The sequence below is a fragment of the Centruroides sculpturatus genome, unplaced genomic scaffold (assembly GCF_000671375.1).
Source record: "Centruroides sculpturatus isolate CEXI.00-Female unplaced genomic scaffold, Cexi_2.0 scaffold763, whole genome shotgun sequence".
In the NCBI taxonomy this organism is placed as follows: Eukaryota; Metazoa; Arthropoda; class Arachnida; order Scorpiones; family Buthidae; genus Centruroides; species Centruroides sculpturatus.
The window spans coordinates 353,118-367,087 of record NW_019385963.1 but is presented as its reverse complement, the minus strand read 5'-3'; the positions used below and the strand labels follow the sequence as shown (position 1 = coordinate 367,087).

At 28.8% G+C, this 13,970-nt stretch overlaps 1 protein-coding gene across 1 annotated transcript in view; it reads right to left on the bottom strand.

Annotated features, from left to right (window-relative positions):
* The window catches only part of LOC111612830, a 115,320-nt gene that overhangs the window by 55,448 nt on the left and 45,902 nt on the right, over window positions 1-13,970 (bottom strand). The window contains exons 7-10 of the mRNA XM_023354087.1: window positions 8,985-9,121; window positions 8,704-8,804; window positions 7,779-7,888; window positions 1,076-2,631 (exon numbers count right to left, since the gene is read on the bottom strand). Coding sequence (XP_023209855.1) covers window positions 1,076-2,631; window positions 7,779-7,888; window positions 8,704-8,804; window positions 8,985-9,121 — 1,904 coding nt within the window. The remainder of the gene's footprint in view (window positions 1-1,075; window positions 2,632-7,778; window positions 7,889-8,703; window positions 8,805-8,984; window positions 9,122-13,970) is intronic.

Below are 13,970 nucleotides of genomic sequence, written 5' to 3'. Positions count from 1 at the left end.
AGGTTTTAAATACATTCAACTATATCTTAAATTGTCTTATAAGGTGTTGTTGAAATTAAAAAGCATCTAGCTTGATATTAAGTATTTGTTTAGTTATAAAAATATTTTTTGACCCTGGATATTCTGGTTTTTTGATGTGTTTGTATATTCAAATTTCAATTATGAATTAAAAAATAAAAGTAAAAAATTTATTTTCTCTCCTGATATTCCCAACTTATTAATTAAATTTTTAATATTCATAAAGTTGAAAATTTCACATTTATTTCTTGATATGGGTAGAAATATATAAATTTATTTAAAATAGCAACAAAAACTTAACCAATCTAGCTTTAATTTGGATTAATAAAATTTGGAAAAATAATTATAAATTTCATTCTCTATTTCTCTCTCAAAATTATATTTTTAAGTAGCAACTGATATCCTGGCCATCTCCTTTATGAGCCATGATGGGTATGAAAATGACTTTCTTAATGCACACATAGTAAGAGAGTTGATGGCTGGATGGCCAAGGCAGTGATAAGGAGTCTGCCTATCATCTGGGAGATTCCACATCAAATTTGGGTAAACAACTCAGGAATTTTTCATGGGTAGTCACTTCTGAATATGTCACTCCTGTTCCTCACTACTTTGTCATCCCCAGTGTGTGGGCCTGGCCAAAGCCATATGGATACAAAAAAAAAAAATCCTCTCTTAGTACAGAAAGAGATAAAAACATGAAAAAGGGTAAGATTTCAAAAGAAAAATAATAATAACTATGTTAAGTTATAAAAGAATTATTAAAAAATGTTGCATTATAATAAACAAAATGTAAACTGTAATGAAAAAAACATTACATTATAAAAAAAAAACACAAAATGGACCAAAGTCAGCTAAATGAAATATATTTCTAAGATTATTATAATTAGAAATGATTAAAACTGGTTTGGAACAACTGAATTTTATTATTGATAATTCATTCACATAATTTAAAGTGACTCAATTGAAAATTTCAATATGAAATAAATTAATAAAAAATCTAATTCTAAATCTAAAAAATCTAAAATAAAAAATATAATCAAAATTATTTTATATCTACCCTGAGATCTAGAAGGCGATCTAGCATTCCTTTGAATTTGTTCTTCATTTAAAGAATTATCTTTATCATTAATGTTTTTTTGTAGTCTTGATTTATCGGGAAACATTTCAGGACTAGGAACAAGTATTTCCTGTTTTTCTTTGTTTTCTTTATGTAATTTTTCTTGAATCTGCAATTGAGCTTCATGATTTTCTAACTCTTGAAGGACATGTTTATGGTATTCTTCTGGCAGTGGAGGTCTTGGAGGAGCTTCTAAATCACTGGCCTGGTCTTGAGTCTTTATTAACCTCTGTGGATATTTTCTTGAAAGAGGTGACTGTAACATTCTTTGTTTCCATTCCAAAAGACGTTTCATAGACTCTTCACGTAACTGAGATTTTTTATCATCTGGGCAAGCTGTTGACTGTAAAGATGTTCCTATTTGATATCCTGTTGAAGCAGGTCTATTTTCTCTATTTCTACGATTACTACTTTGTTTTTTATCAACTGCTATCTCAGAATTTGATGATAATTTTTGACTTTTATTTCTTAAAGTTTCTGGAGTTTTATGGAAATGTTCATAAACATCATCTTTACAATATTGTTGGTCAACAGGCATATTTTGTAAACTATAATAATTTATATTTTGTTTTTCAAAAGAATTATTGTTATCTTGATAATAATGCATATGACTATGGGGTAAATTTTCTTTTTGCCAATATTCTTTATCATCTTCTCTGAGATACATGTCTTCATTACCATATCTGTAAGGATCATAACATTCTAAACTAGATTTTGGTCTTTGAGGTTGACTTGATTTCTTTTTACTAGATGATTTAGGCCGGTAAGCTATAGGAGCATTAAATGGATCTGAATATGAATCATGTTCCAGAAAATCAGCAGAATGAGGCCTTGCTGGAGGTATATTTTTATTATGAGTAGGTGATTTATATGGATTTGTTGAGTAATTATCATTATAAACAGTTTCATTATGAGGTACATAATCAAAGGATATTTTATTATATTCATTATCTCTATTTACATATTTGCTTTGCTCATTACTAAGTCGTGGACATGATGCACCATACCTGTATGGGAATGATTTTGCTAAATGTTTTTGATTTGTCATATCAAATCTTTCATCAATACTTTCTGTGCCAATATTATATTGTTCATTTGGTGCAATTGCATAGGGATCTTTCTGACCAGTACGTTTTGGTTTTGGAGGAGCATTTGCATACAAAGGTTGATGAGCTTTCATATAAGTATCTGGTGAGGTTGAATATGGTCGAGAAATATCACTTCCATAATGTCCTGGATATTTATCACCACTTCCCAAAAATTCATTTTCACTCAATTTTCCAGTAATATGAGAACTATCACTAAAGTTGTCTTTTCCAAATTCATTAGAAGAATGTTGAAAATGTAACTGTTCAGAAGCAAAACTGCTATTAAGAGTAGAATTAGGATCTTGAGTACTGCCATATCTTCTAGATTTATATGAGGTAAAGCCTGAATCTTCATCATCATTAGGAAGAGAGATTTTTGGACTAAGATTTCTAGAAGTCATTTCAGGACTGAAAAAGAAAAAAAATTTAAATATTTTACTTAAATGATAAAAATATTTAAAAACTTAGAAAAGTACTATATTGGTAATCACATTAATAAAATGAGAATTTAAAATAAAAAGTTAAATATATAAAAATCAATTGATGAAAATTCATTCTAATAATCATTAATAAATTTTTACCCAAAAACTAACTTTTTCAATTTAATTACAACCTTTAGAATGTTACAGATAATTATGAAACTGAATAAAATTCTATACATATATAGCATAATTTCAATTAATAATGGGAATTTTAAACTAACGTTACCAAATAAAATAAAAATTTAAATCTTGATAAATTTAAGTTAATGAATTTCTGATGTTCTTATTATGTTATCTAGTATTTTATTACTAGACAAATAATGATTGTAATAGTAAATTAAGTTATTTCATATACACAGGCCTCTGAGAACCATTTTCCCTCTGAAAAAGTGAGTTGAAATACAGAAATAGTGAGTAAAAAGAGTGCAATAGTGACAAAACAAAGTGAAAACATGGAAGGAAAACTCAGCAAAATAGCAGTAAAAGTTGTTTTTTTCTTTTTCCTTCTTTTTATTCTGTTATGGTTAAATATATTTTAAAAATTTCTGTATATACTGTAATACAGTAGCCACTCGTTATATAGCGCTTTTTGGTCCTCCAAATTTTAAAAGCACTTGTGGCAATAAATTTAAAATTATCAATTGCCATTGAATTTCTATTTGCAATGAAATACAGAATTTTATTTCTACCATTGTCCTTGAAACTACCACTGAAGGTGAAACAATAAATTTGTCAAGATCTAAAAATGAGACCCTATGGCTTTGGGGAAATGGATTTTGATGATCTTTGGTTTAGAGGTAGTACACCTCGTGATTGTACTAACTGTAAAATACTAAAGTGCAACACTCAAATATAATCGAGAAAAACGAACTTAAAGTTTTCTTTAACACTTTATATATAAGTTACATGTACTTCTGCTTGAGTGTGCTGTGGTGTGAGCAGTAACACTCCTGACTTGTACGCTTGCATGCTTGGGTTTGATTCTCTTGTGTATACTTTTTTCCTTTTTTTTTAAAATTCATAAATACTTATAATGTATTTATTTGTTTACTCATTCATTTATTTCTTATTATTTATTGATTTTTGAATTTTTGTTTTGAATGTTTTTACCATAAGTATCATTCAGGATCATGTACAGTACATCTGACAATGATATGTAATTATACAATATTGCTTCAATATATTAAATTCGCTTTTCTCGATTATATTTGAGTTTTGCACTTTAGTATTTTACATCACTACACTGTTTCGATACATCACTGTATAAAGAATTATCATCAACAGTTTTTTCGTCACAACGAAAATATGCAAAACAGATAGACATATCAATTGTCATTTGTTCCTTTTGATATTAAATATTATTTATTAGTTTTAAGTACCCTCTCCTCATTTAAAAGTTTCTGTGAATTGAAAATTTCACACCTTTATATGAATTGACAGCGTCAATTCACATAAAGGTGTGAAATTTCAAATTCACTGATATGTGTAAGGAAAAAGATTTCTTTAATTCTGAACAGAAAGTTTTTATACTGTAGTAACTTTATCCTCCTTTTTAAAGAATTTTTACTCTTTGTAATTTTATAAGTTTTGATGGTTCTATTATATGTTCCATATTTATTTTTTTAAATTTTCAATTACAGCATTTATAATTTTTATTGAAAAACATAAATTACACGAAGTTTTAATAAGCAATTTATTGTAAAATACAGTTGACCCCCCTATAAGATCATTGATTTTTCCGTTTTATCTGAATTACATGTTGTACGAGTCACTTAGATTTTACAAATATGTGAGCCATTCACAGTCCGGCACACGTATTTGTAAAATCTAAGTGACTCGTACAACATGTAATTCAGATAAAACGGAAAAATCAATGATCTTATAGGGGGGTCGACTGTATAGTATTGTATAATAAAATCGTAACTGTACATATATAATTATGATCCATGTCACATTACAAAAAATCATAACTCATATTTTGTTTTTACAGTAAATCGACAGTATTTGTCTTTAAATGTTATTGTTAAAGAAACAATGCTAAATGGGGTTGGTGGTATTGATGTTTACATAAATGTCAATTAATACGAGATAACCAAGAATAAATGTCAATTAATACGAGAATAACCAAGAATTAATAACGAGATAACCAAGTTCAGTATTGAAAAACTAAGCTTATTTTATATCAAAAACACTTGCTGATGAAAGAATAGAGGATAGAAATTGCATAGCATGTATAATCTGTTTAGAGGCCCCAAAATTTTTAGTACTCAATTATATTGCGTTTTTTCTTTGTCTCCCGACAAGTGCCAATATAAGAAGGAACTACTGTATTTCCAGTAAACTGTGAATACTTAAAAAGTCTTTGACATCTGTAAATAATCAGTAATGAAAAATGACGTTCTTTCATTCTGATTATTCTGGATGTTTTCAGCTTCCTTTTTTTGGTTCCTATTGCTTTTGAACACTTAACATTAACAAGCATTACATGTGCTCCTATACTTCTTTCTAGCTGTTAATGGCCTTCTCCAGTTTTTTTTGTTTGCTGTTTTTAACAAAACTTGGCCTGTTGCATGTATTTTCACTTTCTTCTGGTTTAAACACTCTTTCCTACATTGATGAACTATCAGGAGGAAGTGCTGGGCGAGAAATTGAAAACCCCCGTTTGACATCAGTATTGCCATGAGAGAGAGGTCAATGCCGATTTCACTAATTTGGCTACACTGGGACATCTATCATGATCAGAAACTGTTTATTTTTTAATGCTTTGAGACGTGTAAATATTGATTTCAAAATAAATTAATACTGTATTTACTCGCATATAAGATGAGGTTTTATTCATTTTTCATTGCTTCAAAAACCTAGGCCATCCTATACGCGCAAGCAAAGGATTCTTTACGCTTTTGTAATAATTTTTGTTAAATAGCCTGATGTTTCCTGGGCAAAAAATAAAAACAAACATTAAAGTTATTTCATACTTCTAACCTTTCTATTATATTATATTATAGTATTTGATTTATACTTACAAAGATTAAATTATGTAAGAGTTTATCACATTGTAAAAATTCTTTAATTAAATTGTATACAGTAGAGGAATAAAGAATTTTTAAAATGCATTAGATTGGTCACTCAGTATGATAAACCCTTATGTAAGATAACCTTTGTAGTTATATAAATCAAATACTATAACAAACATTAAAACAAAAAACCATATAAAGAGTTTGGTTATTTCAGCCTACCAATGTCACGTTTACTGCGATACTCAGATGGTACGAAATTGCACAATTTCGTTGATCAAGTAGACACTAATTGAAAATATATTTTAAACTTTTTAAGATATCATATTTTTTCCTAATGTTAACTCTAAGAAATTGTGCCATTCACAGACAAATATCAAATGGTAATCTGCCAACCATTTGATATTTGTCTGTTATCTGTTATCAAACAACAGACCAAATGTCTGTTATCAAACAACATAGTCTGTTATCAAACAACAGACCAAATGTTGAAACTCAACACCCTTGAAAACCACTTAAATCATATTTTGTGCTGGCAGTAACCTTATATTATGTAATTTTCCTATTTGAATGCCACCGTACTGCTGGTCTGATAGAAAGAAGGGAGTTGCAGTTAATTTGGCCAAAAGTAGTCATTCACCTCTTCTAAAAAGAGAGGATGGTCAACGACTACTAATTAATACAGGTCTACTATTAATATTTGAAAACTGACCCATGTTGGATGAGTTGTGATGGCCCTGCACTTGATCAAAGTTGTTAACCTTAACATTCATAAGACTTTGTATGACTTACTTAAATAAAAAAAATCTTGTAAAAATTCTAGAATAATTGCTTTTATGTGATGACAAATTTTTAAAAATTTTGGCAACAGATTGTATTCTCATAAATATTGTGTTTATGGAAAAATTAATGGGCTGCAAATTGAAAAAACTGTAGATCCATAAATTCCCACTGTCTTCCCTTATCTATTTGTCCTTCCTTAATCTCGAGAAAGGAGTTAGATAGATGAAAGTCAAAACCAGATATGGAAATCGTAAGAGAAAAGCACCAGATTAACTATATGTGAACTTCCAATTTGTACCGCAAGTCACATTATTTCAATGCAAAAATTTTCCCCCAAATGGTGTTACATACATAATCAGCACAACTCTATTGCTAACAGGAAAAGTATAATGTACAGGGACATAACACTACTACACTCCACGTAGGCAAGTGCTATGTGCTACCTGTCACAGTGATGGTGTAATGGTGCATCTATTTTGCACTTTATCATTGTCACAGTAATTCAGTGAATATAATATATATATTTTTAAATTATATCCCTTTTTTAATGTAAGAATTATATTTAGTTAATTAGTTTGTTAACTTTTTTTGCCAACATATGGTATTACATATAACTCAGAAAATTGACTGTAAATAAAAATTGATATTTTGAAGTGGGACATATGGCATGATTTAAGTTAAAAGCATTTAAATGTAACTAAAACAGTCAAGGAGTGTATAGCAAACAAACAAACATCTCATTTATATATATATATATATATATATAGGTTTTGAATTTATTTTTGTGTATTTGGTAAGATAAAAGAAGAAATAATATTTTAATATTTTTAAAAGAGAAAAGTTTATTTAATACAGTAGAGCATCGTTTATCTGAAAGTCGATCAACCGAAACATCGGTTAACCGAAAGTGTTCCAGTCTGACTGTGTCATGCTGAATTGAACATTTTAGAAACTAGGTTAACTTCCAAAATATAATTTTTTTGTTTTTATATTTTTCAATATATTTATTTTGTTTGTACAAAATAAAGAAATAATTTTTAATGATACAATAGCCGCGATTATTATTTTAAAAAATTTACATTAGGCTTAACATCAACGAAAATTCAATGCAATGCGACAAGCAACGGAGAAAAATTTCAACACGGGATAGGTTAATATATTTTTTTGGTACATAATCAGTTATCTAAAAAATAAGTTATGCGAAAAACCCCAGTCCCCAATTGATTCGGATAAACGATGCTCTACTGTAGTTTAGAAACAAATAATTATAATTTACCTAAGAGTATTCTGCACAATTGAAGCTAATGACATAACATTCATCCATTGAGCCATACCTTCTTTAGAATCAGAAGCAAAATAATAAGTTTTCATATTATGATGTTCTGCCTAGGATAAAATTAAAATTTTGCTGAGGTTTATTAAATGAAATAAGGTCATTAAAATATACAAATTTAAATAATAATTTGTTTAAAGCTTAATTTTAATTTATAAAATTTTTCATAGCATAAGCTTAATTGTCAAAACAATTTTTATACTTTGTGTGATAAATTATTTAATAGATTAATATAACAACTGATTGAGAAAATTTGCCAAACCTGATTTTTAATTAAATTAAAATAAACTATTCAAATTGTTATAGACAAAATGTAAATCATTATGTACAATATACATGCCACCCACAGACAGAAACCAAGATAAAACCAACACCAAAGGAAATTAGTTCAGTTCCCACTTACTGCAAAGAATTCTTCAAGCTTCAGTTACTTATAACTAAAACAGAATCTAAATAAGACATTTATAGAATTTAACTAGACTAAACATGTTTTGACTAAATATTTCTTTTACAAATGCTATGAAATTTATAAATAATAATTGAAGAGTTTGGGTGTAAAAGGTTGTAACCTATATAAACTTAGTTTTCAGGAAAATGTGAATAAAAGATTTTTATTATTTGCCAGTGTGGCTTACTATGCCTCTGACTTCACTGTCCCTTTATGCCTCTGACACTTCTGAACATTTCATAAGACAGACATTAGATAGAGCAACCAATCAGTAAGGATAATTCAAAATTTTATGAGTTATCACCTTTTACATACAAATCCTTCAATTTATATATTATTCCTCATTTTTTAATAATAAATGTCTTAATTTTATAAACAAAAAATTCTATTTCTCATGTTTTTATTAAGCCAATTACCCACTTTAAAAGCAAACTTTCGAGATATTTTATCATCACTTGAGCAAGCACTAATCTTGTAACTAGGAAGTAGAATTGATCCAAGAACTTTCTCTTCATCTGGGCCTACAAAAAAATAAATATATTTTAATATTCTATATTATAATCTAAATAAAACAGAAAAGATAAAAGCATATAAAACGTTTTAAAGTAATTTTAAAAAAAAATCAAACATATAAATGTTATGTATTATACATGAAAAAACTTTTCATACATAATACATCCTTATTTCAAATTTCGTTGTACCTTTGTAATAAAAGAGGCAGAAGTCAGCCAGTACAAACCAACGTTTTCTCCATTGTTTTAAGGCACCACCTTCCAATTTATACAACCAACCTTCCATTGATACAGGTGAATGACTATTCCTTTTTACTACTGGAGATCTACAATAAAAAAGGAATGATTCATAAAGAAAACTGCAAAATTTGAAAATTATATAATCTATATATATTATATTATACAAATTATATGTTTGAATATCAAGTAGTTAAAGGAGTGAAATTGGTTAAAGACTCATTTTGCTAAGACCAATAGAAGACATTTAAGACAAAATTTTCTGAGTAATCTATGTAAATACCAATCAATGATGAATTTTATAAAAAGAATATTTCAAGAAAAGATTATTCTTTACATCAAAATATTAATTTTAAATAATTATCATATTTTAAGTTGGATTGGCTTGATAGATATGGCAATGCAATATATGGGTGATGTGCCAAGGAGGAGTGCCTCTCAGAAGGATCTTCTGTAGGAAAGTGACCCCTATTTAAATGTTAGACATATGAGAAAAACAAAGAAAAGTTCATAATGACCAGTACATGGTCAGTATAAACTCATGACCAACTACAGTGATGTAGTTACCTTGTACTTAAAATTTAATTCATTCCAGGAGGCCATTCAAACTCTGAATCATTTGAAGTATAAAGCAATTTTTCCCATTAGAAATAATGGTAAAAAAATTAATTCATGCCTAGACCCTAAACAATACACATTTTAATAAAGTTGAAACAGCAAATACACATATTTTAAGGTAAAAATAGCAATTAAATGTCCTGATAATAAATTAAAACATGAAAACAATAAATAAAATACGTAAATACTGTATACTGTATAATAAAATGAAAATTGCACTAACTGCACACTGTCTTGATTTTGACATCTTAAACGTGACCACCAGATCTACCACAAGTGTACTGTTTTCACAAAGTTTCACAATAATTTCCTTTTTCACCTCAATTATCAATATTACAACCTTCCTCTTAGGCTTTGTTGCTTCCATGCACTTTCAGATGGCATGGTTAATAGATAAAGTTTATATTAGGTTGGAAAGACTGTTTATAGATATTTTTAGCATCTGTCATAACTTACCATAGATGAACAAACAAATTCACACCTAAATGCTAATTCCAGAAGTAAATGAACAAATAAACTTTAGTGTTCAAACGTTTTCCTGACAAGGGCCTCTGAAAGACAGCCGAAAATGTTTGAACATTAAAGTTTCTTCGTTCATTTACTGCTGGAATTAGCATTTAGGTGTGAATTTGTTTGTTTATTGTATAGTTCCAGTTTATGTATGCCAGTTTTTTTGTCCGATTAATCATAGATTTGCCATTTAATGATAAAAGGTGTAAAATTTAATATCCACTTGAGAACTGTTGTGTAACTCCATTACACAAGGGTTCTCAAGTGAATATTGTACAGCAACTCCAATCTGTAGAGAGTTTATGATATTTGTAAAATTTAAGACATTATTGCTAAAGTGAGATTTTACTCTTTGTTTAGAAGCTTATTTTAAACTTTTTACTTCCCATTTTGTTTAAATAAAATCAAGTCATAACATCTTTGGATAAAAAGCTTATTATATATATTAATACAATCTGCACAGAACTACTGGTATAAAGTAATAAAAATAATTTCAACCATATGTAATTACTGACAAACCAGGGGCTTACACCCATTGTTTGATAATGGAGGATAGGAAAACAGATCTGGATTACATTTCAAGCAAAGCCAAGCATACCCTGCATACCTTATCAATGCTCTTATTGTATGCCAAGAACATCCAACAGAACCATTACAATCAAAAGATGGGTCTTTTTTAGTTGTTACTTATAATAAGGTCCTTGCCAGCATCTACAAGGAAATATTCCACTTTACAAGTTATAGGATTGCTTACAGGAGGTCTCCTACTGTTTTTTCTAATATTAGAAATGATAAGGACTAATTGGAGAGAAACTGCAGAAACAGAAGTCTATACTATCCCTCTACATGAGATAGGGTGAATCGTTCATGTGAATACAGTGTGTGATCAGTTAACAAACAAATCAAATAATGAACACTTTCGCAAAAGATTTTTATGTTCGGACAATGAACACATGATCGGATAACAAATACCCCACAGAACAAACACAAGAAGAAGCGACGTAAAGTAATGAATACCTATTGGTCTTCCCTTCTCTTCGGGCAACAATTTGAAACTTTTCGGAGTGTGGAAGATATCAACATCGATGCTCAAGCCAGTATATACTGATCAGATAGTATTCCTCTGAACTTTGAAACTCTCCCTTGTAATTCCAGCCTTTTATTTTTCTGACAAAACAATTCTTTTATGTATTCGCAAGACTGTCGGGTAGGCACTCGTTAAGTTTTGCATCTGTTTTTCTTTTCAAAAGGTGAGAGTATAATAGCAAAGGTAAAGAGAGAGTGGGCAGAAGATGCCTAATGTTGCTGGGAAGTATGGCGTAAACATGTCTACAGTAGGCTGCAGTTCAATCTTATTTAAGAAAAATACTGTATAATCAAGAAGACTGAAGCAGCTAAAGAAGTAACAAAAATCACATCTGAGAAATAAAGAGTTCATAATGGAACTTGAAACGGATCTGATGACAGAAGAACACCAAGAACTCTTGAATGAAGAACACCAAGAAACTTGGCAAAATATGTTTTCTTCTGAAAAAAGAGGATTAATGCCGATATCTGTTATTAAAGATCCTTTGAAGAAGTGGGAGAATGTCAGAACAATGGTCTTAAAATGGCATCCAAACCAGGTTGAGGCGTGGGGATTTCTACAATTGCAATGCTATTAATTACTTACAAAAAAATTCTGAAGAAGAGAGAAAAGAAATCGACATTAGAGATTCTTTAACCCTTTCAAATGGAGAAAACATGACTAATGAAAACGCAAGACTGTGTATGTATACAGTTTTATTATTACATATAAATAAATGTAGTAAGAAAGTATATATTTTTTATTTTTGGGGTCTCTAGAACGAATTAATTAAATTCCCATTAAAACCTATGGTAAATTGATAATCGGTTAACAAACAATTCGGATAGCAAACAAAGTCTTGGAATGGATTATGTTCGTTAACCGATCACCCACTGTATATTGGAGCTATTGCTCGTGGGCTAAAAATAAGGATCAGGGAGTACAAATATACAACTCAGAAGGGTCTTTCCACTACTGCATTAGCTTCTTTTGCTGTTGATAACGATGTTCAAGTTAAATTTGAGGACATCCATTACTACACAGTGATGACCTGACTAACCTGAAATATCTTGAAAGACTAGAAATAACATTTAACATTTAAATACAAAGACAAAATATTTTAAACAAATGCAATATAATATAAATAATAAAATAAAATAAGCAAAATGCATTAATATATACAGGCAGGTGCAGACTAAAAATTCTTATATTTTAATTTTTCTTTTTATGAGGAATTTCCATGAATTAGGTAGTCCATCTGCACTTGTGGCATTTATCATCTTTTAATTTACTTTTATAAATTTCAAGTTTTTCTTGGCTCAATGCTAATGAAGATGAACTCATAACTCTGTGGATACTCACTTCATTCCATTTAACTATGAAGTCCTGTACTTATGTCATACTGGACAAAACCATGTTACAGTGCCCCTTTTCAATGTCACATTTGTGTGTACATCACAGACAAAAGACATGCCAAAATAATTTTCAAAAGGGGTTCCTAATTTATACAGTATTTTGAGAAATGATAAAGATAAGGTCAAAAATGAAGAAAAAGCAGACATATACCAGTACAAAATTCCATTTGAAAATCAGCAGTTAGGAATAAAGAAGAGCTATGTTAGGTTCACAAGAAGGAATCTAGCAAGTAGGCTCAAAGAACACAATTATGATATTGAAAAGGGGCACTGCAACACAGTTTTGTCCAGTATGACACAAGTACGGGACTCCACATTTAAATGGAATGAAGTGAGTATCCACAGACCTATGAGTTCACCTTCATTAGCATTGAGCCACAGGTGCAGACGGACTACCTAATTCATGGAAATTCCTCATAAAAAGAAAAATTAAAATATAAGAATTTTTAGTCTGCACCTGCCTGTATATATTAATGCATTTTGCTTATTTTATTTTATTATTTATATTATATTGCATTTGTTTAAAATATTTTGTCTTTGTATTTAAATGTTAATTTATCTGATTTAAATTTATATATGAGAGTTCAAATGTTCCTTTGTTAAAATATTCCATTTTGAAATGGCATTTGAATTCGATTACACCGATTGCATTAGGATGAAAATGTTTGTGTTTGTTTAATAAAATGTTTCTCAGCAACAGAAGATGGTTTTGATAGTTCGTTAGCTACAACTGTGATATTATTGAATAACATTATCATTAATCATAGACAAACTAAAAAGAGCAGGCACATAATATACACGATAAACATATAATATATATTTCAAGATTAAGATACAGATTAGATGATTTTAAATTAAACTTATTACTAAATCACTTTTGACATTTTATAGCTATAAATAACTGATTAGTTAACTGTCAAATTTAAACTAAGCATTTAAAAATATATATTTTGGAAAAATATCTACAGAAATATAATATCTATTATCTAATAATCATTTAAGTATATGTAATTTAATCTTAGTGATGAAATTATAAATGATTCAAAATTCCAATTATAGGGAATCACACTGTCTATTATTTTCTTTATTAGTTTTTCTAGAAAGACCATGAACCAATGCATGACTTGATGCAATCACTATTATTTTGATATGCATTTCAAGTGTTTTAGCACTCCTTTTCCATCGTTTAAGTCTTGCATATATCCTTTCTGACTTAACCAAATTTAAATTTATTATCTGAAAACTATAATAAAATATGAAGCAAACATAAATTTAAAAAATTTTAGAATGAAGCAGTTTTATAAATTTAAATTTCATTTTATTATTTAA